The 26840-nt window shown below is 27.8% G+C and overlaps 1 protein-coding gene across 1 annotated transcript; it reads left to right on the top strand.

Moving 5' to 3' along the window:
* Positions 1-19362: 19362 nt before the first annotated feature.
* Positions 19363-26198, top strand: LOC130948439 (phosphoenolpyruvate carboxylase 4-like). The gene is made up of 20 exons (XM_057877164.1): positions 19363-19803; positions 20104-20267; positions 20426-20543; positions 20717-20794; positions 20892-20960; positions 21109-21187; positions 21300-21376; positions 21459-21554; positions 21659-21797; positions 21973-22077; positions 22310-22377; positions 22464-22703; positions 23089-23214; positions 23289-23390; positions 23466-23612; positions 24029-24127; positions 24283-24371; positions 24680-24806; positions 24878-25084; positions 25166-26198. Exons 1-20 carry the CDS (start codon positions 19648-19650, stop codon positions 25988-25990), a joined length of 3111 nt encoding a protein of 1036 aa, XP_057733147.1. The 5' UTR covers positions 19363-19647; the 3' UTR covers positions 25991-26198.
* The last annotated feature ends 642 nt before the right edge of the window (positions 26199-26840 follow it).

Raw genomic sequence — 26840 nt, 5'->3', positions numbered from 1 at the left:
AGCATATATAATAAATAAAATTAAGTTAATTCGATTTATTATTAATATAATATATATATTGATTTGATTTGTATTAAAAAAAACATAAATTAAATTTAGTTGATTCGATCTGCATAAATTTATTTTAAGACATACATCTAAGTTGGTCTATTTTAAAATATCGGTATAATATTAAAAGTCATTTAATTTATTTATGTTATTTACTCTAATATTAAATTCGAGAGTGACAATATGGCTCCATTTATTTATACCATGTTTCCAAATCTAGTAATGTAATGCACATTTCTGATTTCTTTATGGCAACCACATGACCCTTATTTTAGTTAGAGGTAGCACGGAAGCAAATCTTGAATTTGAAGATATTTTTGCTATGTTTATGTTGACTTTAAGTGCATATGCAGCATGCACAACACAACATCTGTATCACCCATCCATTCCTGAAAATATAGGGTGTGTTTGATTTAGTATTTAATTTGAGTTTAAAAAATGCGTATAATTATTTGGAAAATCTCAATTTTTTATTTTTTTTAAATGGAAATATAATTGTATATTTTAATTTCAGTTTACTTGAAGTAACAAATTATAGTTTCTATGGTCAATAATTATGGTCATAGAAATAATTGAAGAAATTTATTTTTTTAACTTTGTCCTTTATTTTTATATAATATAATTGTTATCTTTTTTTAATGAAATTTTTAGTATTCATTATTCATATAAAATTTTTAATTATTTTTACTAATATAATTTTTTATGAAACTTTTTATTTGTTATTTTTTGTTTGGTTTTATATAATTTTTATTATGGGTCTTGAATTAAAGTGTACTTTGTTTATTGTTGTTAATTTTTTTATAATATAAATTATTAATTCTATTAGAAAAATCAGATTAAACAAAAAATATTAAAAAATGATGACTAAAAGAGAAGTAGTATTATATTTCAACACATAAATTTAAATTTTTTTAAAAGAATTATAGCCAAACAAGTATTGAAAAAAAACTGCGGTTTTGAATAATATAAATTTATGTATTTTTTAGTAATTTTTATCTAAATATAATTTTAATAATATAATCTAAACAATATTTATTTTACTATAATTTATTTTTACATAAAAATTGTTGAACACTAATTTATTTTTCATCAAAATCAAATTTAAAAAATCAATTTGATGCAAATTCCTCAATCCAAATTAAACTTTAATCAAAACACATGTATAATAAATAATGTTCCAGGTTTTCAAATATATATATATATACCTATAAAAATCAATTATTATCAAATTAATTATTTATATAAAATAATATATAATATATATTAAATACATAAATACATGATCACTAATTTGATAACTATTTGTAGTATATACATAATATCTTTTTTTATATATTTACTTAAAAACCTATTTGTGTGGTCATCTTATTAAGACTAATTTGCTAGAATTCTGGGAATAGGTTCCCCTTACAGCTTTTAATTTTGTGTGGATTTCGAGCCTAGTTTATATTTTAATGAAAATAACTCAAACTCAAAAGTAGAGTACAGTAAGTAATTGAGAAAAATGAGAGCAATTCAAAAATAGATCAAAACCACATTTGAAGGCAACTATATCAAATAGATCAAAACCATATTTTAAATACGATGGTTCACTATTCGTTAGGTTCCAGACTTCCATTCTCAAATAAGTGGTTATTTTTTTAAAAAATTATTCTTCTACTAATAAGAATAAGCATCTATTTAGTAAATTAATTTAACATTTTTTCCAGTCACATATCTCTAAATGTAGTGGATGAGAGTTGAGAGATAATACATTAGTAAATAAATTTAAAGAAAATAATTATTTGACCATGAAATTAAATAAGATTGTAACTTATCATTTAACTTTTATAACTGTGATATATTCTAATTATTTTATAGTTCTAAGTGTTAGGTTTTTTTTTTTTTTTTAGCAAAGATAGGAGATTTCAACTCTTAACTTCTAACTTCTAAGTGAATATGAGAAGATTATCTGATTATGCCATTTGAATTATAGCTCGTTGGCATTCTAAGTGTTAGTTTGAATTGACATTTTTGAGTAAAAAATACTTTTCTTAAAAAGTAAAATATTTTTATTCAATTTAAAATTTATTTAAATACGTCTTTTAGAAAAAATATTTTTATCAAAAAAATAAATTATTTATTTTCTTAAAAAATAACAATACGTACCTTGTTTTAAAAAAATAGAAATAAAAGATATTTTTAATATTTGAAATTTTAAAAAAATCTATTTAAATGTAAAATAATTTTTTTGTTAATTTTTTTAAATAAAAAATAAGTAATTTTTTTAAAAATCAATATAAATTGACCTAAGTAAAAATAAAAAAAAACTATTTGAGAATAAAAGAAATAATAGAGTGGGACATTTTGATGGGATAGATTTTTCTTAATTATTATTTCAAAGAATATAGTGATTCTAGTTGGCTATCATCTAATAAAAGTTAACAACTTTTATACTTACACTAAAAAGAAAATTATTTTGTTTATGTGTTAACTTATTTCCCTGTTTAAATAAATTAAATTATTATTAGTTTTTTTAGTTGTCTACAGTATTTTTTAATCCGAAAAATTAAGGATTAATTTGTCGTAGATCTAAATTCTATTTAAGAGTCTGGCCAATGAATTGCTTTATACATAAGCTGATATTCGAATCCTTAACACTTATTTAAATAGACGAGTGAACTAATTATTCGACTAATTCAAATAACTAAAATTATTATTAATTAATTGGACTCTTCTTGAGGCTTTGAATGGATCAACGTCATCAAACTTCAAAGCAAGTGTTGGATTGGACCAAAATAATTTTTTGTCGCTATAGCTTTTGATGAAGTTGAGGTAAAGGAGGCAATCTTACAAGTGGATGCACGTGGGGTCCCTTAGGTTAAGAAAAGAAGGGTACTTTTGAACTTTCCCTTTAGTGATTAGTGATTATTGTTTGCTTTTAATCTAAAGTGTTAATTAACATGTCTGCTGTTGATTATGCAAGAAAACATTACCCATTAATATTTGTCATTTGTATTTTGTCAGCATAATTTCCCTTTTGTGATGGTAATTGTGAATGAACAACGTATTGATTTTTTAGCATATGTAGCTACCAAAGTAAGTTCATGCTTAATTTACATGAAATTGTTTAATTAGTTTCTATAGGCTTCACCAGGTTTCTTAGCAACCACTACTTTAATTAAGCAGAAGACGCGACGAAATTTTGATATGTAGTAATTGACTTCAAAATATTTTCCCACTTTGTACTAAAGATTGAATAATAATTTATGACACCTTGAATGAATTTATTTATCCAGAGAAGGTTATGATTTCGCAGTTTTAGGGCATTCTTGAGATTAGATGTTTTTTCCCCCTCAATTTTCTATTTAGAAACGATAAGATAGTCCACATAAGAGTTATAAATGTCTTCTTTTTTAAATAAGAACTATTTTTTATATCTAAGCAATTTTAATATTTAAATTTATTTAAGTAATTTAGATCACACATTTTTTTTTATTTTCTTCTTCTTTTGCGCTTCTTCTTTTTCACATATGATGTTATGTCTTTTTTTTCTTCATTTTTTTTTATTATTTTTTATTTTTGTTACTGTCGTCACCAACACTACCATCTCCTCCTCCTCTTTCTTCTCCTTTTCTCATTAGAATTTCTTCTCCTACTTCCTTTTCATTCTTCTCCTCCTCCATCATCATCATCGTTGTCATTGTCGTCTTTTTCTTATACATATCATCGTTATTGTTATCGTCGTTATTCTTAATGTTGAATTTTTACTATGTTTATGATGTTATCTGATCCAAAATTGATTTTAGATGCGTTTTTGTTCATGATTCCGTCTATTTTATGCTTATTTTCGAATTGAGTTTATGTGTCGCAATATTATGTAATTTCGGTTCATTTTTGAGTTAATTGTGTCGTAATTGTTATGTAATTTCGGTTCATTTCTGAGTTAATTATATCACAATCCATTACGTAATTTCTGTTCATTTCTGAGTTAATTGTGTCGCAATTTATTATGTAATTTTGGTTCATTCTTGAGTTGATTGTGTCGCAATCATTATATAATTTCGGTTCATTTCTGAGTTAATTAAGGTGCATTTGGACTCGTTGTCCTGCACAATTCAAATTTCTTTCTCCTCTTCCTCCTCATCTTCTACTGCTTCTTTTTCTTCTTTTTCATATTTTTCTCCTCCATCTTCTCATTCTTTTTTTCATTTTCTTATAGTTCTTCTTGTTTAACTCTTTTAAGAGGAATAAAATAAAAAAAAGAAGAAAATGTCAAACAAAAAAGAAGAAAAAACATATTAATGACGTTTTCTTATCCAAAATTAATTTTGAATGTATTTTTATTCATGATTCAGTCTTGTTGTATACTTATTTTCGAACTGAGTTTGTGTCGCGATCATTATGTAATTTTAGTTCATTTATGAGTTAATTGTGTTGCAATCTGTTATGTAATTTCGGTTCATTTCTGAGTTAATTGTGTGACAATCATTATATAATTTCGATTCATTTATGAGTGAATTAAGGTGCATTTGAATTCGTTGTCCTGCACAATTCAAAACTCTTTCTCTTCATCTTCTACTGCTTCTTCTTCTTATTTTTCATCTTTTTCTTGTTCATCTTCACCTTCTTATTTCATTTTCTTAATTTTTTTTATTTACTCTCTTGAGAGGAATAAAATAAAAAAAAAAGAGAAGAAAATATCAAACAAAAAAGAAGAAGAAACATAGTAATGACGTTGTCTGATCCAAATTTGATTTTAGATGTATTTTTGTTCATGATTCAGTCTTATTTGTGTGCTTTTTTTTTAACTGAGTTTATGTGTCGCAATCATTATGGTAAATTTCGATTCATTTCTGAGTTAATTGTGTCGCAATCATTATATAATTCCGGTTCATTCTTGAGTAAATTAATGTGCATTTAGAGTCGTTGTCATGCGCAATTCAAAACTCTTTCTCCTTATCTTCTACTGCAATAATAGCAACAACAACAAAAAAAATGACGATGAGAAAAAACGCGCGAAGGAAAAGGAGAATGAGAAGGAATGCGAAAAAGAAGAAGACGACGACAACGATAACGTAGCGCATGAACGTAAATAATTTGGTTGGAAGAATGACGTGTGCGCGTGTAATGATTTTCTTTTTAATGAGAGTAATTTTTGTTGATGTTAGATCTACTTGATTAGACTTAGATGACAATATTACTTGAATGTATAATAAATCTATTTCAATAATTTTGATCTAAATTTACTGTCAAATAGGTCAGTTTGAGGGCCTTAAAATTTAGTGTTTTTTTAACTTGGATTGTTGCACATACTATTCAAAATTTTGACATTTAAATAAATTAATGAGCTAATTATTAATGTAATCTAAATGGGATTAGATTTTTTTAATTTTTTTGTTTAAAAAGATAAAATATAATTTTTTATCATCTATTTTATAAGTAAAAGTAAAAAACAATATTAAATGGTTAAAGATTAATTTTACACTTTCAATTAAAAAAATAAAAATTGAGAGAGAACTAATTTTTAACTTAATTTAATGGTCAATTTGAATTAACTTTTAAAAAAAGTATTTATTTTTTATTTTTTAAAAAAAATCTTTTCTTAACTGACAAAAAAACATTTAAATAAACTTTTTTTAAAAAAATTAAGTATTAAAAATATTTTTTTTTGTTTTCTTAAAGCAAAATATTACTAACTTAAAAAAAATAATTTATTTTTTTAATAAAAAAACCTTTTAAAAAAAAGTTTTCAAATAAATTTTAAATTGAATAAAAATATTTTATTTAAAAAAATATATTTTTTTCACTAAAAAAACCCATCTAAACTAGCACTAAGTTGATTTGTTATAGTTGTGTTAGTAGGTATGATTAGGGGTGAGTACGGGTTGATTTGGTTTGTGTTTAAGGTAAAATTAGAACCGAACTAATTAAAATGTAATTGGTTTGGTTTGATTTGGATTGTATTTTTTTGTGTATGTACTCGAATCAAACCAAACCGATTAAGAATGGATTGGTTCGGTTCGGATAATTGGGTACCCGATAACTTTGAGATTCATAAAAAACTCAAATTTTTATCTTAAAAATTCGACAAGTATAATAAACATATAATATCAATAAAAATAATCTAAATATGTTAAACACCAAATACATTAAACACTAAACACATTAAAATACAAATATATTAAACATTAAACACATTAAAATCCAAACATATTAAATACCAAATATATTAGAAGCTAAATACATCAATGTAATAGAAATATATATTTTTTATTTAATTAATATATGATCGGGTTCACTGGTTGGTTCGGATTTCGCACCCCATAATCAATACCCGAACCAATCACTAGAAATAGCAATCGGTTTGGTTCGAGTTAGACTCGATTACCGATTGATTCCAAAACCAATTTAATTGGTTTAATTCTTGTTCGGACGGATAATCGAATACCCGCTACCCGTGCTCACTCAAACTTCACCCTAAATTTGTTATATTTTCTATAAAATTAATTAAAATATTTATAATAATCAGTAAAACGAACAATGTTAGGAGATTAAACTTTTTTGTAACAAAATAAAAAATTAATTATTAGCTAGTGTTAGTTTAAATATAAAATAAAAGTAAAAAAGTATTGGTCAAATAATTTTTTTCTGTAAAATTACTCATATATTATCTACATTATATATATATATTATCATGTTTATTTATAGTAAATAAAACAAATAAGAAATGTACGTTAGAAATACAGATACCAATCAAATAGATACATAAATGGATCCGATTCTGCTGGCATGAATCACAACAATATCTTAAACACCATAAGATTGCGTGCGGATACAAGTTTATAATATGCTGTCTTAACTAACATAAAGTATCCTCTCTAATTAATTAATAAAGTATAATATTTTTCATATTATCAGCGTGTTAGAAGCAAATTCCTATTAAGTACAGAATTATGAAAGCGAAAGAGACTTGGTGGAAAGTCTTTTAGTCCGTGTTTATCTTGAATTTCAAAATGAAAAATACTAAACAACTATTAGATTTTTTTTATTACAGTTTTTATTTTTGGTTATCAATCTATTTTTTAATTTAATAATTTAATAATATATTTTAGTCTATATTTTTAAATATTAATAATTAATTAATTATTAAAATGATAAATTCTGATGATTTTTTAATATATATTTTTTTAAATTGGAATTGTTTGTATGAAAATTAATTAACTTTGAATGAATACTGTTGTTTTTTAATAATGGATAGTGTTACTATTTTATTATATATTATTTTAAAATTATTCGGACAATAAAAGAATTTCTTCAGTTACGATAGAAACTAAAATAATAACATAGGAAATAATTTTTTAAAGAGTCATAAGAAAATAACATCAAATTTGAAAATAAATTAAATATAAGCAGATCAATTTTCTTATCTTCTTGCTGGAAGTGAAGTGACAGTAACCGTATTGGAAATATGTATCACGGTCATTATAAACCCTAGCCAAAGATGGAAACATTTTGACATTATTATATATTAATTAATTACTATATTTTAATTTAAGAGATACACGAAACTTTCATTTTCAAACATACTCTAAGTTTTTTTTGGTGACTAAACATACTCTAAGTTGAAAATATGGTCCTGTCTTACTTTTTTTTTTCATAGAAAGAAAGAAATGGAACTTATTAGCGTTAAATTAAGCAGGTGCTTGTCATCAATAATGATAAATTTGCGAGTGTTAGAAAGAGAGTTTATTACAACGAACATTGGTTTGGTAAAATTTTTAATTTAAATATTTTATAAAAATTAATTTTTAAAAAGATCGTAGTATTTATGTTCGATAAATTAAATTAAAAATAAATTTTAATAAGTACAAATAACAATAAATATATTTAGTAAAATATTTTTTAAAATTTAAAAATATTATAATAAATATAAATATAATAATTAAATTTAAAATTTAATTTATGTTAAATTTTTAATTTTGATAAGTATAAACTATTTTTAAAAAATTTTATTTTAGATGCTTTCAAAAACACTTTTATTTTTTAAAAATTATAAACATAAATACGTGATCTTTTTTATTTATCAAACATAAAATGAAAAATTTGTGCTTTTAAAAAATATAAACACTTTTTTATAAAATTTTACTAAACTAAATCAAGATAATATTTTTTATTTTAATTTATTTAAACAATTTTTTATGTTTTATTTAGTTATCATAAGATATATTTTAAAAATAATACTTGTAATATTATATAATAATAAAAAAATCAGATTATATATTTCTTACAACTTTTACTTAGTCAAATTAAAGCAATTTAGTCACCAAAAAGAAAAAAAAATAAAGCAATTTTTTAATTAATCGAAACAAATCATGATCATTGAATTTTAAATTCGTAAACAGAAAAACCTAGCTTAACATTCCTTCCTTATAAGGTAATTATTATTATTATTATTATTATTATTATTGGCAACCATTTAGGATGATTTATTTTCTGTAAAGTGGATCATACAATTTTCAATAGGTGTGTTCTGTTCTACAAAATACATATATTTCAATTTAATATAAAAGTGAATCTCAATTTTTAACAATTAGTCTTAAATAATTTAGACAAAAAAAATTTAATTTGAAGCACCTTAGAATTGTCCTTTTCAATTTTCACGGAATACAAATCTCAAGAACTTCTGCTTCGGCGGAACATATTCACTATTAGCTAATTTATAATTTTTTAATGTCACGGAAAAATTATATACAAGCATACAACTACTTTTATTTTTTAATATAGTAATGTATGTCACGACTTTTAATGCTTGCTTCCTACAAGTAAAGTGGGGCATTTATTATTGTTAATTATTTGACTCATTGGTGCTTGCACTTGAATTCATGTGGAGTAATGTTAGGTGAAAACTAATATTTAATTTAATATTTATTATATCTAACATTATATATATATATATATATATATATATTATTAATAATTAATGAACATAAAATAAAAAATTTTAGATTATTTTAAATTAACTTTTATTATCTTTCAAATTTTTTTGCATTTGAAATAAAAGGCGAAATATAGATTTGATTACACTTAGGTTTTTAATTATTTTTTCAATATTACATTTTAGTATTTTACCGTGTTTGCGAAAACATATTAAAAAGGGAAAAGGGTCAACTCACGGATTATTTTGTTTGACCTTTTGGTTAAGCTAATTTTGTCTTTGATGAATACAATCCAATTAATCATTCTTATTATCTTATTTATGTCTACAATACTCTTTGTTGGGGGCACGTTATTACCTAAAACATTTATTATCATTAATAAGTTTAGGTGGTGTTATAAATTTGGGTGATGTTGGGTAACTAAAAAATAATTACAATATATAAATGTTATATAAAATTTTTTATTCTCGTGATAAGTAAGTGACATATAATTCCTTATCACTTATTCTCTTTATTATCTATTATTTTGTTGCATATTTGGAGTCATTAATATTTTTTTTAAAATCAATTTCAGTTTCTTCCAAATCAAATTCCTAACATCTCTCAATCACATTATTATCTATTAAAATGCAACAATTCTCTACAAAAATTATGAAAATTAAATTATAAATTTTTAACAACTTCTACTATACAACTTATATTTTACATATAGACTATTAAAAAAATAAAACATAAAATATAAACAAAAATTACAAAATAAATTTTTTTAAATAATTATTAACTCGTTATATTAAAATCAATAAATAAGCATACATATGAATATTAAATAAAAATATTAAAATAATTAAAATCATGACCTATTAGTGCACATATGAGATAATTTGAAAAATATAATAAGACGTATAGTTTAAAATTTGATAATATTAATTATAAAATTTTATTAATTATAGATATCATATAGGTATGAAATTGTGAATATTATGAGTACAAATTATGGATGTTATTAACATAAAATAATGGATATTATGTGTATGAATCTATAGATGTTATGAGTAAATTTATCAATTGAATAAATTAATTTAAGAATTTGATATTTTTTAAATTCAATTATGATAAAATTTAAAAACATCTGTGTTAATTTTATAGTTACTTATACAATAACTAGAAAATGATATGTGTAGGATGTAATATCTAATAAACATGAATTTAATTTATAGATATTAGTTGTATGTAATTATGGATGTTATGTATATAAACGTATGGATGTTATGTGTATGAACTTAGTTAGTACAATATAATTATAAATGCACATAAAAACACACACACAAAAAATTAAAACAGTTTATTATCATACCTCATCAAAGCTAGTGTAGTTTTTCATATTCTCGAAAATTAATTGACTATCAATAACCTCGTTGGGTGAGTCCATCTGTTGTTCAAATTCTTCAACACTTTCTATCATAGGTACCGTATTAAGGTTGAATTCAAATGTCATACTATTTGTAATGATAAAGATGATTTCTTATAAAATTCCTTGACCTATTCTAATTGTGCTTGCAATGGTATTAGAGTTGTGAATTTTGAATGAAAATAATTGAATTAACGGAAACAAAATCATATTAGGATAGCAGATTTTGTATCTCTCCATTGAATGATGATAAATGACTTAACAAAAATAGAAAATTAATTACAATAAAAAACGATAATAATAATAATAATAATAATAATAATAATAATAATAATAATAATAATAAAATAAAATAAAATAACGTGTATAATAATCAATTACAATTATTGAATTTATGTGCTATTATCGTATTTCTATTAGACGAAAGAATAAAGCAAGAATCAATTATAATGATAAATCATAACCGTTATTAATTATTATTATTAATCTTTATATGAACATACCAGAAGAACTATATATGCTATTACGTGTGTCTTAGGACAATTAATGTCATATAATTATTTTTATTTTATTCTTAAATATAAAAATCAAATTATAAAAGGAAATATTAAGTATTGATTACAAGAATGTCTAATAGTAAGGGATAATGATATCATAATTAATATTATTAATAAATAGAGTTGATAAGAATATGATAAGTGAAATGATAAGTAGAATGATAAGAGAGTGGGCTAAAAAATAAAACTGTTATTAAATGATGTAAATGAAGTATATTATAAAAACTTTTGGCTAATTATGGCTGAAATTTTTTTGTTACCAAATTTTTTCTTTTTCATAAATTTTAGGTAGAGTTTTAATCGGAAATATTTAGTAACCAAAGAAAATTAGCCAAAAACAGTTATAACTTAGATTAATGAATGTTAAATAAGACAAATTTCGACTGTTTTTTTTTTCTGTCCTAATATTACCGAGTTTTAATTTGGTCTTCAAATTTGCGGATTGATAAGTACTTTGCAAATGAAAAATTATGCTTATAAATTTTCTTCATTTCTTTCCATAACTTGAGCTTTTAAAACCAAGCTTGAGGAGGAGGAAGTCATGTAAACAGTTTCAAGTAAATCACCGTTAAAAAAGGTATTGTTAAAGTCAAATTGCCTCGAGAGCAATAGATAAAATAATTCGAATAATAGTAGGACGAATTACAGGACTAAATATTTGAGAATAATCAATACCCTCAATCTGATTACATCTTTTGGCAACAAGACGCACCTTATAATGGTGAAGATTCATTTACTGCATATAATAGTAGCACCATGAGGAAAAGAAACCAAATTCCAAGTCTTATTAGCCATGAGGGCAGAGTATTCTTCTTGCATTGTTTGAAGTTAGTGAGAAGATTTTAATTCTTGAGCAACAGTTTTAGTGTATTTTGATCTAAATTTTGACTATTTACGTCAGCAGTTAAGGCTCTTGGTCATGGGATGAATGTTAGTGGCAGAATTGTTCAGATCAGAAGGCCTAGGTAATTGGATTTCTATTCCAGAAATAGAAATAGGTGCAGATTTATTAAAGGAGGAGATGAAGAAGGAGTAAAAACAGATTATTATGCAAACTCAATATTAATGACTTGTGCATTTTCAGTAGTGGTGTCTTGTGCAGTTTTAGTATTAGTGACTTGTATAGCAAGATTATCACATTGTGATGAATGTAAAGCAGAATTAGAAGGAGGATGGGATATAAAATCTGAAAAAGTAATGTTGTAAGAATTTGAAGTATGAGAATTAAGGTCAGTCACAGTAGTAATTATTATTGGACTATATGGATATATACAGTTGTCTCATTGAGTTCAAAATTCTTGGACTACATTGATGGCATTTTTTCATGTTGAATCTTTGCCTTGTAATTATTATTCAAGTAAAGCGACAATTAAATTTCTGAAGTCAGTCCTTAAAAAGAAGTATTAATTTAGTCTTTTAGAATAGTAAACGATGGATATATGATGCCTTTTTATCAATTTATCAATTAAAACTTAACGGTGATACTTATATGTATTGCATCTGTGTAAATAACAAAATATATGGACAATTCTATTTCGTTTCACACTATTTATTCATAGAAGGACATATATATCTATCATTTGTTATCTTAGAGAACCTAATTAGTACTTTTCTTCTTCTTCTTCAAGGACTTATTAGTCTAAAATCAACATTTTTAAAGATCTAATTGTCACTTTATTTTTATGATTATTTTGAACCATGCATTCCATAAGCCCAAAAATGGTGTCGATGTTTTTTGTGGGTACACATAACATTGGACTCAAATGAAGGGTGATTGAAATTTTCCATTTCCATTTACCTTCGTATGAACAATATTACAATATTGAATATATAGTGGTGTAAATGATATATATTTTATATATAGTTGTTGGTTTTTTGTTGTTTACGGTAATTTTGAAAGGTAAAATTTGAATCTCCAATATTTAATTACGCGGACGAGTAAGCTGACTACTCGACCAACTCAAATTAGTTTTATACATAGTTGTTTTGCAATGCAAGTTGATACCAAATCTTATTTGATACATTTAATCCACCATGGAAGTTGTGATCATTAATTTTTTTAAGCCAAAGGCCTACTTTTTAGTCATTCCTTTAATCGTTGTGATATTGGAAGAGATTATAATTACTTGTGCTCTGAATTAATTAAGGTCTTTTTTTTTTCCCCCTAAAATTAAGGTCTTACAAGGTGAACAATTATGTGCATGTTAGGGAAATTTTTCTCGGTTGGCTATTGGGCTTCAAAGAGAGGCCTGTTAAAGGCCCATTAATGAAAGAAAGAGAATCTTACAAGAATCTAAGGAAATCCCTGATCTTGTTTGTTTACATAAAAGTATAAAACTTAAGAGCAGACAATATGGATAAACATCTTAAAGAGATTATGACACAAAACATTAATGGGAAATTATAAGGTACAGATATTAATGTACAGATATTTTATTTTAATCACAAATATAAGGACAATAGTTTTTCTCTAGTGCAATGAGAAGTAGCTTGACAAAGTATTAAATGGCTCAAAGTTTTACAGGAGCCAATTATCATTGCTAGCTTGTAGACTTACACACATAGTAATAATCAATTTTTTTTCTCTTTCCGTTGGAGAGGTAGGATTATAGTACTTAAATAACATTAAATAGTACTTGAGAGCCAACAAAAAATATTAAATTTGTTGTACTAAAAATCAAGTGTATATTAATAATTTAACACTGGCTTGTTCATAATTGCCATGCTATTTGTTATATTAAAATTTTTTGCTTTGATATAACTTAAATAATTGTTTTGAAGATTATTTTTGAGGGAAAAAAAACATTTGTTTTATCTCAGGATTTAACAAAAAATTTAGTTTTTTATCTTCATAAGATAAATAAATTCAAATATTCAATTTTAATTTGAACATTTTAAATAACTTTAATTTTCTTATTTAAATATGCATAGCATATTTTTGTCATACATTTAACAAATACTAAATTTATGTCATGATAAAAAATTACAAAAAGTATGAGTTTTTATGCCAATAGTGATAATAAAAAAATTAATTAAAATTATAATCTATATCTGGAGATGAAAACACAAAAATCAATGTTATAATTTTTAAGTGATATTTAAATGTATAATTTTATTTGGCACAAAACTATTAATTAAATATTTATTATGAAAATAATAATTTTTTTGAAATAATTTGGCTTCCTTTGTAATGATCAATTATGTTTGTATTTTTTAATAGTTGAATTGCTCCTTTAGTATTAATCAATATTAAAGGTGGTAAATATTTTTTGGTTGAAACTTATAGTTAACAGTGCATTGTAAATGATTTTTTTTATAAAATAGTGTTACAAAATATTATTTTTTCAAGTATTCTCAAACTAAATAATTATTCAAATCACTAAAAGATTTAAGAATATTAGATATTATTATTGCGTCAAGTCTTCTCAAACTAAGCTTGATCACTAAAACTAGTTTGTTTACAGAGTCAGGACACAGAGACACAAAAATATGTTTGACAAATAAGATATGGACAGAAACAATGTGTCTAAAGATACTAAATTAGTGTATTTTGTGTCCATTCTGACAGAAATAACACAAAAATACTTACAATAGACAACTTATTTTTTATTTTTTATTATTTTTGTTCATTTTTTATAATTATATTTTTCATTATTATATTTTTTGTCTCAAAATATTTTTAATAAAAAAAATGAGAATAAATTAAATTTTATAATTTGTTATAATTTATCACCAAATAAAATACAACACAAAAATTTGTGTTTCTGTCATTTATGTTTTGTTCTCAATATCTTATCTTATCCTATTTTCAGAAACAAATGCATCCTAATAGATCAGATATAAAAGTTCAATAATTTTATCTATGAACTACACATAAAAAATCTAAAATTTAACTTCAAGACATTATCAAATGTAAGAATTTCTAAAAATTGTGTTTAGTAATCCAAAGAATTCAAAAGAATCATAAAAGTGTGTTGTTAAAAAAATATTCTAATTAAATACTTATCATTTTAGTTCTAATATTTTATTCTTTATTTTGTAAAATCTCTTCTAATTTCATAAGAGAATTTTCTTAGTTATTTTAAAAATATTTCAATTTGTGATTTTTTGACTAAAATAATCGACATGGTGTTTTAGTGTTTTAAAACTTCAATTCAAATTTCTAATTTATAATTCAATAAAAAATCATGATATTTTTGTCTTTTTAAATTAAAGTTTAATTTTAATACACTGATAGTATAAAATATTTTATATAGTCGTTCAATTACATTCTTTCTTTTTAATGATCATTCATACTATTAATATAAAACGTAGTTATTTTATCTGGTATATCGTTATATAATTGGATACATGTGTAAAATTATTTTATAGTGACAGTATCAAAATAAAATTATTTAAATTTATACTAAATGACGTTTTAATATCCTAAAACAAACTCTATCTTTATTTTAGTATTCTTAAAAGTTGAATTTTATAATTTCTAATATAATTAAATAACCTTAATTTTAAAAGGTTAATTTTAATATTTGTAAGATTAATCTTAAAATATTATTTTAATTCTTTTAAAAGTAAATAAAAAGTTATTTTAGTATTTTTAATGTTAAATTTAAATTTATAATTGCTAATACAATAAATCAACCTCAGTTAATTATATAAGGATTATTTAGTATTTTTTAAATTAATGCTTAAAAGGATATCTTAGTCCTTTAAGAATAAACTAAAAGATATTTTAGTTTTTTTTAAAATCAATCTTCAAAAATTATTTTGTTCTTTTAAAAATTAATTATAAAAGTATTTTAATTTTTTTAAAAATTAAAAATTAAAATTTTTATAGATATATTTTTGAAATGTGTTTGATGTATGTGACATTTTCATATTGCCTGTTTCTTGTATTAATTTTTTAACTAATTATTTTTTATTTTCATTTAAATCTTATATAAGAAAAAACAAAATTTTTACAATTTTAACTTGTATTTACAATTAAATATATTTTAAAAGTGAAAAAAGTTAATTATTTTAAATATATTCTTTTATCTTTTTTTTTCCTAGTTTAATAAACTTGCTTTATATGATTATTGTTTTCTGCTTCTAACGAACTTTATATTTTTTTTCTACTTTTTTAATAAAATCCAAAATTCATACCCGAAATCCAAGAGCCACTTGCTATATGCCTATTTCCGAGCCAAATCAAATAATAGATGCTAACTCAAAGAGTTAGATGAAGAATAGCCAAGCCAGCCAAAGAACATTCAATACATATATAACGAAATAAGATTAAAAAATAAAAAATCTGTAAATCTTGATCTGTACCGTAGTGCAACCCAACATTAATTAATAGTGCATGAGGACAAGGGATTGTGTACTCTTGGTTTCTATAATGTACAAATTACATATTATTGGTAAGATGCTCTTATTGTTATGAACTTCATAATGAATAAAAATTTTTTACTTCTTAATTTAATAGGCTAATAATTAATTTATTACGAATTTAAATATTATTTAAAAATTTGTTATTGATTAATAAATTATTATATGTACAAAGCCAAATTTAAAACGGTGACACTTATTTAAATGAAATAAAGAACTAACCATTAGACTAATCTAAATCAATTCATTGAATGGAGGCTTAATTAGCAAGAAGTTGCTTCTGTTGATAAAGGGCCTACTCATTTAAAATAACCCAAACTCCAAACAATTATTGCGTTATTTTGTAAGCCTCACACGCCAGAATTCTTATAATTGTTAGGCTTGCAAAGCGTAGTGCTTTAGGAAGCATGTCAAAATCACAATCATATAAAGCCATTTTATGAAAATTATCCACTAGCCTTTGTCATTGCTTTCTTCTATTTAGCCAAAGAATATTACATTCAGAATTCGTTGGGCCCTGCATGCAACTAGTTAATACTTAATAGAGATGCATTCCTTTATGTTTCTTAATTTTCTAGACATACAATGGTTTAAAATGTAGTAAAGACTGAAGAAAAGAGAATGATTCCTCTACTGAAATCGGTTTTTCAACAAGAAGGGGCTAACTCATGTTTCGTTTTTATTTTATTTTATTTTATTTTATTTATTTAATTCTAACTTGTTATTTTTTTTTACCAAGAAATCAAAAGGAATGTACCAAACCATTTGTCCTTGTTCTTGTTCTTTTCTTTTATGCATTTGACCATAATAACACTCATTTTTTTTGGTTGTGTGGATCACTTCCCACTAAAATATTTAGCGTACTAGTCCTCACCAAACTTTAGTAGGTATCAATTTGATTAATTTTGAGTTTCATAAATTTTATGCTACAATCATAGGATTTTATGTTAAATTATTTCCTAACAAGTGCGCCAAAATTAGTAGGATAAAGTCGTCAAGTAAAATTGAATCTATATGAAAAGGAAAAAAAAAGTACACCTTTTGCATATCTTTGAATCAAGAAAATTCATCACAGCAGTTCAGAAACCGTGCCAGTTAGTTAATTACCTTAACGAGTGGATGATCTATCTCTGCTTTTCAACCTGTGAAGAGGATATGAAAACGATTGATATGGCTATGAAGGGAACCAAATCCTCGGTATCAAAAGCAAACTATAAAGTTAACTAAAACTCACGAATAAGCCGCCATATTCACCTAAAAGTGAACAATATAATGAACTACTCCTTCCTTTTAAAAACCATACAAAAAATGCTTTTAGTTACGAACTAAATCAGTTATTACATATGTTATACATATATTTATCCATAAATTTTTCATTAACATTAATTTTTGGTTGCCTTTGTAATTTTATACTATTATTTGCATTTTGATATGAATGTGAAATGATCATTTTATATTTCTATACCTATATTTATATGAATGACTGGTTTTATAATAACATATATTTAAAGGATTTAGTTAATATATATTTTGAAAGTAGATGTTAATTATAACTTCATAAATTAAGAAAATTTTTATAAAAAGGGTAATAAAATTAAAAATTTTAATGTATTTATTTTAGAAAAATACTAGGAGCTAGGTGTGTTCATAGGTCGAGTGAAATCAGGTTTGTCCTGATCCATACCCAACCCTAAATATATATCGGATCTATTTTTTAAGACCCTAAACCCGATGAAATTTAAATATTTTTGGGCAACAACTATATCGGGTCCAAATCGGGTGAAAACTGGGTTTTTAAAACTTCAACAATAATTTATAAAAAAATTTATTTATAAAGAAACGGTGAAAATACCCAACCCGGTCCTTGACAATTACTTCGAAAGGACTACGAGGCCCCAAACAAAAAAAACACCCAACTCGACTCCTGAATTTTATTTTTATGGGACTAATTAGCGCTTGTGCTAAAAAAAAAAACCAAAAAAATATACTACCACAGGAGCTAATTAGTCCCATAAAAATAAATCTTAGGGGTTGGGTATTTTTTTTTGTTAAGGGCCTCGTTATCTTTCGAGGTAATTGTCAAGGGCTGTTTAGGGTTTTTCTCATAAAAGAACTTATTTATTATGCACTTATTTATAAAGAAGAAATTTGTTAACGAAAAGTTGATATTCATATTTGAACTTAAATTTAACCATAAATTCTAATTTGATACTTCTTTGATCTATTTTCTAATTCAAGTGTGATTAAAAATAAAACAATAAGCTTATGATTAATATAACGTAATATTGAAATTAATTTAAAACATATATATCTTTTTTAGTTTCTTTAAGGTCCACATGAGTCGAGTGAAGTCAATATCACCTTGACCCAGACCCAACCCGAAATAATGACCGGATCTATTTTTAAAATCTTTACCTGGTCCTAGACCCGGTGAAATCACACCAAATTAGCCCCTAAAATGTTTGGGACTGGACCGGGTCTTCGGACCGAATCGGGTCATGTGCACCCCTACTAGGAGCCATTAGATTTATTATTTTTGGCCATCACTTAATCATTAACTCAATTTCTTTAGTCTAGTTTATTTAGTTTAATAATCCAACAACATACTTTATCTCATACTTTTAAAGGCTAACCGATAATCAAAAATAATAAATTTTGATGATTTTTTAGTATTTATTTTTATTTTATATATAAAATAAAAAATTAAAAAACTTTTATTAATAATAATTTTAACATTTGCCCTTAATATTTGTGAACCCCATATTTAAAAGTTTATTTTCAGTAATTATAGTTTGTCTACACAAATGTTGAAAATTCTACTAATTATAGATACATAAAGTCTTGCACTATAGGCCTTAATATTTTTGTCTTGTTTGAAGATGGTTGACAGAAGAGTAACAGAGGGAATAGGTTCTCCATGTAAGATATAGCATAAGAGAAGAATATTCGCGGAGCAACATAGCATGGAAATGAAGAGTGAAGAAGTCACGTAACGTGGAGCAAAGCAAAGCAAAGCAAAGGGGTCACATGATTTTAAAACTCCCAAAGGTCACTCAGTCACTCACTCACTCACTCACATGTTTGTTTCAACGACCCTTTTCTCCTTCCTTCCTTTTCTGCCACATGTTCCTTCTTCCATTGCATCATGCATAATTCCCCGTTGCCATTCAATTCTTTGCACTAAACTACACCAAATTTGGACCCACACTACTTTTCCTTTTCCCCCTCACAACTCTTTCACCACTACTCACTCTTTTTCCACCTCTTCTTCTTCTTCTTCTTCTTCTTCTTCATTATTATTATCACTTCACAGTTCACACTACTCTTGTGTTGAGACTGAACAGCAAACATGACTGATACTACTGATGATATTGCTGAGGAAATCTCCTTCCAGAGCTTTGATGATGATTGCAGGCTGCTTGGTAATCTCCTCAACGACATTCTCCAGCGTGAAGTTGGAACCACTGTTGTTGACAAGCTTGAGAGGATTCGTGTGCTTGCTCAGGTCTATCTCAAAACACTAACTTTTTGCTTTTTTTTAATACCCTTTTCTCTTTTCTTTCATGGGTTTTGATTCTTTTGCAATTTGCATGCTTCTCCCTGATTCTAAGGGGCTTTTTTCCCTTTTCTCTTCAAAAATTACTTATTCTGCATTTGGTGTTTGATCATGGTGCATGGAAGAGGAAGTTGACATGATAAGGAGTGATGTGTGTGTGTAATGAATGGTTATGCATATGGTGGTGTGAGTTCATGTGAATTTTTGTTCACACTAAAAGGTTTTTGCTATGTTTTTCTTGTTGGTTAGAGTGGCTGTAATATGAGGCAGGCAGGGATTGTGGACATGGCTGAGATGCTTGAGAAGCAGTTGGCCTCAGAGCTATCAAAGATGACACTCGAAGAAGCTCTTACCCTAGCTCGCGCCTTCAGCCACTATCTTACTCTCATGGGAATAGCTGAAACTCATCATAGGTAATTTGCTTAACCAATTGTTGGTTTTTCTGGATTCTCTTGGTAAATTGATTATTGTGCTTCTTTGATATATCATAGAATTATGCATATAGCACAAACTGCAACAAGTACTGCTTTCAATCTGTGGTGGTTTTTTAACTCTAATTCTGTTTATGCAGGGTTCGGAAAAGAGGGAACAATATAGCACAAACTGCAAAATCATGTGATGATATCTTTAACCAGCTTGTGCAGGGTGGAGTTTCCCCTGATGAACTTTATGACACAGTCTGCAAGCAGGTTTATTTTGATCTGTACTTGTTTTATTTCTCATATGCATAGTCTGAGAAGCATAGAATCCTTGTGTTTTCTTTAATTATACAATTATTTTCTTATTATTTGCTAATATTCCAATAAGCAACCTGTTCCAGTTTCTTTTACTCTTGATTTCAATTTTATCTTTTCTGCCACAGGAGGTTGAAATTGTTCTTACAGCTCATCCTACTCAAATTAATCGCCGTACCTTACAATACAAACACATTAGAATCGCTGTGAGTTTTTTCTTACTTGTTTGGCCTTAAGAAATTTTCAGAACAGCAAATATCATAGTAAGGATTGTCTTTAACAACATTTCCTACATCCATGCAGCATCTTTTGGATTATAATGATCGACCTGATCTTACCATTGAAGATCGAGAAATGGTGATTGAGGACCTGGTAATTTCCATGAACTGTATTTTCACTCTATAAAAGGCATCACACTGTCTTAGGATGAGAGATAATGGGTGTAACTGTTAAGTAGGTGGTGTGGTTCCTTTCTTGGATATGTTTCTTCAATTCAAATTAACCATGATGGATTTTTCAGGTGAGAGAGATAACTTCAATATGGCAGACCGATGAGCTTAGGCGTCAGAAACCCACTCCAGTTGATGAAGCTAGAGCTGGTATACTGATCTGAGTATTGTGTTTATGAAAGCTCATGAAGACTTTGGTTCACAGTGAAGAAATTTTTGCATAGACACTGATTTTTGCTGTATTAATTTTGGGTTTTCTTAGGTTTGAATATTGTGGAGCAGTCACTCTGGAAAGCTGTTCCTCATTATTTACGTCGAGTTAGCAATGCCTTGAAGAAGGTCGGTATGTTCAATTATGGTCAATCAGCTATGCATTTTTCTAAATTCTAATATTTTCAATACATTGTATCATCTTCTGCAGCATACTGGGAAGCCACTTCCATTGACTTGTACTCCCATCAAGTTTGGATCTTGGATGGGAGGCGATAGAGATGGAAACCCAAATGTGACAGCAAAGGTGAGCCTTATTACCATCCTCTCAATTGCCACATGATTTTGCTTTTCTGAATTGTTGTAAGAGGATACTTCTCTTGCTAACTTTGCTTTCAACGGATATAATAGGTGACAAAAGATGTATCCCTTCTATCCAGATGGATGGCAATTGATCTCTACATCCGCGAAGTGGATAGCCTCCGGTTTGAGCTATCCATGAACCAGTGCAGTGAGAGTTTGTCAAGACTGGCACATGAAATTCTAGAAGGTTTGCTGGTTGAACTTTATTCTCTTTGCTGAGGTCTATCAAATGCCAATGGACATAGTCATTCATCTTTGTTTTATATTAAGTGACCACCAAACTGTCTTTTAAGTATTAAAACAGATCCTTGTGTGCACGCAGATTTGAGTTATTTAAAATCACTTCACTTCTTTCTCTACAGAAGCTAACCATGAGAATCGCCATGAAAATTGGAATCAACCTGTGAGTAGAAGTCAGTCACTTCCAAAACAACTTCCAGCAAGAGCACATTTACCCTCTTTTGCTGGTACACATAATAATGTTCATAATTTATATTCCTAGTTCTTTGTGCATATCATATATCTATGATATCCATGTTTTTATCTGCTAATACATCACAAAGATATTTTGATTTCTTTTTTAATCAGAAAAAATTCTCCTCTCTGATTAACAGAAAAATTTTTCCCTCTTGAGAAAATAGGAAACATCATTCATATACAGTTTGGAATATATTCTGAATTCTTTGCAACATTTTGTAGAAAATGGTGAAGCTCAACATCCCAGACTAGACATTCCAGGACCTGATCACTCACAACACAATCACAAGGTAGATCATATCGGTAATCTATTGATTTTAAGTATTGCTGGATTTACAATTGCTTCTTGGATAATATGTATTTTTCTAATTGACAGGAAGGTGAGGTTTCTTCAACACTATTCAAAATCAGCGAAACTTCAGCGAACTCCGGGGCTTCTGCAGCTGCAATATCACCTTCTTCTTCATTCAACTCCATTCAACAACTTGGTCAAAGGAAATCATCTGCAGGGTCCCAGATAGGAAGGTCCAGTTTTCAGAAGCTTATGGAGCCTAAGCTCCCTCAGCTTCCTGGAATTGCTCCTTACAGAGTTGTCCTAGGAAATGTAAAAGATAAGGTATCACTTCATTTTATTGCAGTGGTAACTGATAAGTCCTTCAAAAATGACTATATTGATGCTGCTATTCAATATCTGCTTGATTTGTTAGAGAAATTATACATGTTGACATCAAATCTATTGACTCCTCCAAGGTTTTGAGAATTCGGATGCTTATAAATATAGCTCCATGTTGGTATTTGTATAATAATCAATAAAGAATATTTGTTTGCCTGGTAAGGGAAGAGATGTGCATATAAGGTTTATTTCTGAATCGTCACTAGGACTAATTCATTTCTGCATATTGTTATGGAACTCAGAGGTTCTCTCTGTTTGTAATTAATATTTTGTTAACTTTCAAATGTCAATCTTATAATGGCATGCATATTCTGTTGTGTTTGTTCAGCTTGAGAGAAGTCGTAGACGGTTAGAACTTCTTCTTGAGGATGTTTCATGTGACAATGATCCTTTGGATTACTATGAAACCACTGATCAGCTTTTGGAACCTCTTCTCCTGTGTTATGAATCTCTGGTACTCTTTTGTATCCCTTGTTCTGTTTCCAAAAAGGTTATCTGGAATTGGTATTTGACAGTACATTTCCTCAGCAATCATGTGGATCTGGGGTGCTAGCCGATGGTAGACTCGCTGATCTGATTCGTAGAGTTGCTACCTTTGGAATGGTGTTAATGAAGCTTGACTTGCGTCAGGTATGAGTATGACTTAAATGGCATGCGTACTTTGGCTCAGGAATTCATTTCTGGCCTGACACTAGAGTTGAACAGGAATCTGGGAGACATGCTGAAACAATTGATGCAATTACTAAGTACTTGGATTTGGGAACATACAGTGAATGGGACGAAGAAAAGAAACTCGAGTTCTTAACAAGAGAGCTGAAAGGGAAGAGGCCACTAGTTCCTCATAGTATAGAGGTAAGATGCTAAAGCTCAAGTTATTTATTGTGGAATGGGAGAACCTCCTTTTGTATTTTACAAAAGGAGAGAAGTTGATAACAGAGTTGACATTAAAAAAATTTGTAGGTAAGATGTTCACATATATATTATGTTAAGCAATCTAGTCAGACATGTCAAACTATTAATAGTTTTCAACTATTATCTTTACATGAAAACATTTTCACGTGAGTAGACACCATATTTCTTTGTTTCACTGAATTTACAACTCTGATAGACACAAGTACTCAATCACGTTTATGTTCATGATCAAAGAAAAAATCAGACAATAAACATTTCGACCCTCCAATGCATCAAATAATATGAACTTTGAATAACTCGTTTTCTTGTCTACATTCCTGACTATTTCTTATTGGAATGTTGCTTTGTTCTTTTAGGTTCCTCATGAAGTCAAAGAAGTCTTGGACACCTTCCGAATTGCTGCTGAGCTAGGGAGTGATTCACTTGGAGCCTATGTGATATCCATGGCCTCAAATGTAAGATTACTTTGCATTATATAAACAAGTTGTTTCATTATAGGTTCCTTCCAATTCTCACATCGCCTTTCTGTCTTCAAAGGACACAGCATTGATTAAGGTGGTTATCATTATCATTATCACTGACAGGGTTGGAGTTTTCTCTTGATTTTCAGGCAAGTGATGTCCTTGCAGTAGAGCTTCTACAGAAGGACGCACGGCTTTCTGTTGCTGGAGACTTAGGAAGAGAATGTCCTGGTGGAACGTAAGTATGAAATCTAAGTCGAGCTTCTATCTTTTCATTTAGCCACCTTGCTATGGTGAAGAAGCTTTAACTCTATTTTCCAGTTGGTATGTTTGTTAATTGAGTAGTAATTAAACTGCAGGACATGCCTAAACATATAAAATATAATCTGTTGAACACTCTACTCGTGCTATTTTTACTGAATGAAAAATATTTTAAGGCTGCAGTGCACAAAGACATTTTGTGATGCTTGATAATGAGTTTATGATAACTTCAATGAATTGTAGTCATAGTGTTTGATTTTTACCGGCATGCATCTTGGTAATCAGGTTGCGGGTGGTCCCTCTATTTGAAACTGTGAAGGACCTGCGAGGAGCTGGTTCAGTTATCCGAAAACTTTTATCAATAGATTGGTACCGTGAACACGTCATTAAGAACCATAATGGGCATCAAGAGGTACCTAAGCTAGATCAATTTCATTTCTTGTTACAGCTATTATGTGATGACAATACAATTTTGTTATGCAGGTTATGGTTGGATATTCAGATTCTGGCAAAGATGCCGGTCGCTTTACTGCTGCTTGGGAACTTTACAAAGCTCAGGAGGATGTTGTAGCTGCTTGCAATGAGTATGGTATTAAGGTTACACTGTTCCATGGTCGTGGAGGGAGTATTGGTCGCGGTGGTGGCCCGACGTATCTGGCTATTCAGTCCCAACCACCTGGCTCCGTGATGGTAGGTTAAGCCTTGTTTCCATAGAAAAGATGATACTATAGTAGTGTCATAAATTGTTTGTATTTGAATGTTTTATTACAGGGAACACTAAGGTCTACTGAGCAGGGAGAGATGATAGATGCCAAGTTTGGGCTGCCACAAATAGCCGTGAGACAACTGGAAATATACACAACAGCAGTGCTACTTGCAACTCTTCGGCCGCCTCATCCGCCGCGTGAAGAGAAATGGCGTAAAGTGATAGAAGAGATCTCGAATATCAGTTGCCAGTGTTACCGCAGTGTAGTGTATGAAAATCCTGAATTCCTTTCCTACTTCCACGAAGCCACACCTGAAGCAGAGCTTGGCTTCCTCAACATAGGCAGCCGGCCGGCAAGAAGGAAGAGCTCGAAAGGAATCGGACACCTTCGCGCCATACCGTGGCTATTTGCGTGGACACAGACCAGATTTGTGCTTCCTGCATGGCTAGGTGTTGGTGCTGGATTAAAAGGTGCATGCGAGAAAGGCCACACGGAAGAGCTAAAAGAAATGTACAAAGAGTGGCCATTCTTCCAAAGCACAATAGACCTTATTGAAATGGTTTTGGGGAAAGCAGACATTCCTATTGCCAAGCATTATGATGAAGTTCTTGTGTCCAAGGAGAGGCAAGAACTCGGCCGTGAACTAAGGAGTGAGCTCATGACGGCCGAGAAGTTTGTGCTGGTGATTAGTGGCCATGAGAAACTTCAACAGAATAATAGAAGCTTAAGGAGGCTCATTGAGAATAGACTTCCATTTCTCAATCCGTTGAACATGTTGCAAGTGGAGATACTCAAGAGGCTAAGGCGTGAGGACGACAACCGAAAGATCAGAGATGCTTTGCTAATCACCATTAATGGAATTGCTGCTGGGATGAAGAACACGGGTTGATTTTGATTCTCAACAATCATGAACTTTAGGTGCTTATAGGGAGCATAATCTTAGCTGGTACTTTATGAGCACCCAATGTTTCAGTGTTTCACATGTTCCTTGTCTTTCCAGTTTCCACCTATCCCCATTATGATATCTATTATGGTTTGTAATGTACTCAGAAAACAAAACAATAAAATAATAATGTGATGTAAATTTAGTTTTCCCATGCTGCTTCATGTATTTCTTTACTCTCTAATAATTTTGGTAGAAAAATATGTTTTTTCTTCAAGTGATTATGAATTCCTATAATAGCTAAGCCCTCTATAGCCACCTTTTTATCAGCCCTGAAAGTTATAACATTTGCTACTATGATGTGCTTCCTCAAGTGAAGGAGTGCATTAAATCTCAGATAATTATTTATTAAAGTATCGTTTTTGTCCACAACATTTGAGATAAGTTCCAAAGTTATCCCTAACGTTTCAATCATCCTATTTAAGTCCCTAACGTTTCAAAACTGACTCAATGTTGTCCTGCTGTTAGAGATCCGTTACCAGAATTGACGGTGGGACGAAATTTAGACGATTTTGAAACGTTAGGGAGTTAAATAGGACGAAAACGTTGGGGACAAAAATGAATTTATTTAGAATAAAATTAATGTAATTAAATATAATTTACGATTAAAAAATAATTGAATAATTGAATAATTGAATCGTCCTATTTAAGTCCCTAACGTTTTAAAATCATCTAAATTATATTTTTTACGGTACATGATTATTCAATTATTTTTTAATCGTAAATTATATTTAATTACATTAATTTTATTCTAAATAAATTCATTTTTGTCCCAAACGTTTTCGTCCTATTTAAC

Source organism: Arachis stenosperma, chromosome 9 (genome assembly GCF_014773155.1).
Source record: "Arachis stenosperma cultivar V10309 chromosome 9, arast.V10309.gnm1.PFL2, whole genome shotgun sequence".
NCBI classification, from domain to species: domain Eukaryota; kingdom Viridiplantae; phylum Streptophyta; class Magnoliopsida; order Fabales; family Fabaceae; genus Arachis; species Arachis stenosperma.
This window is presented reverse-complemented; position numbering and strand designations above follow the sequence as displayed.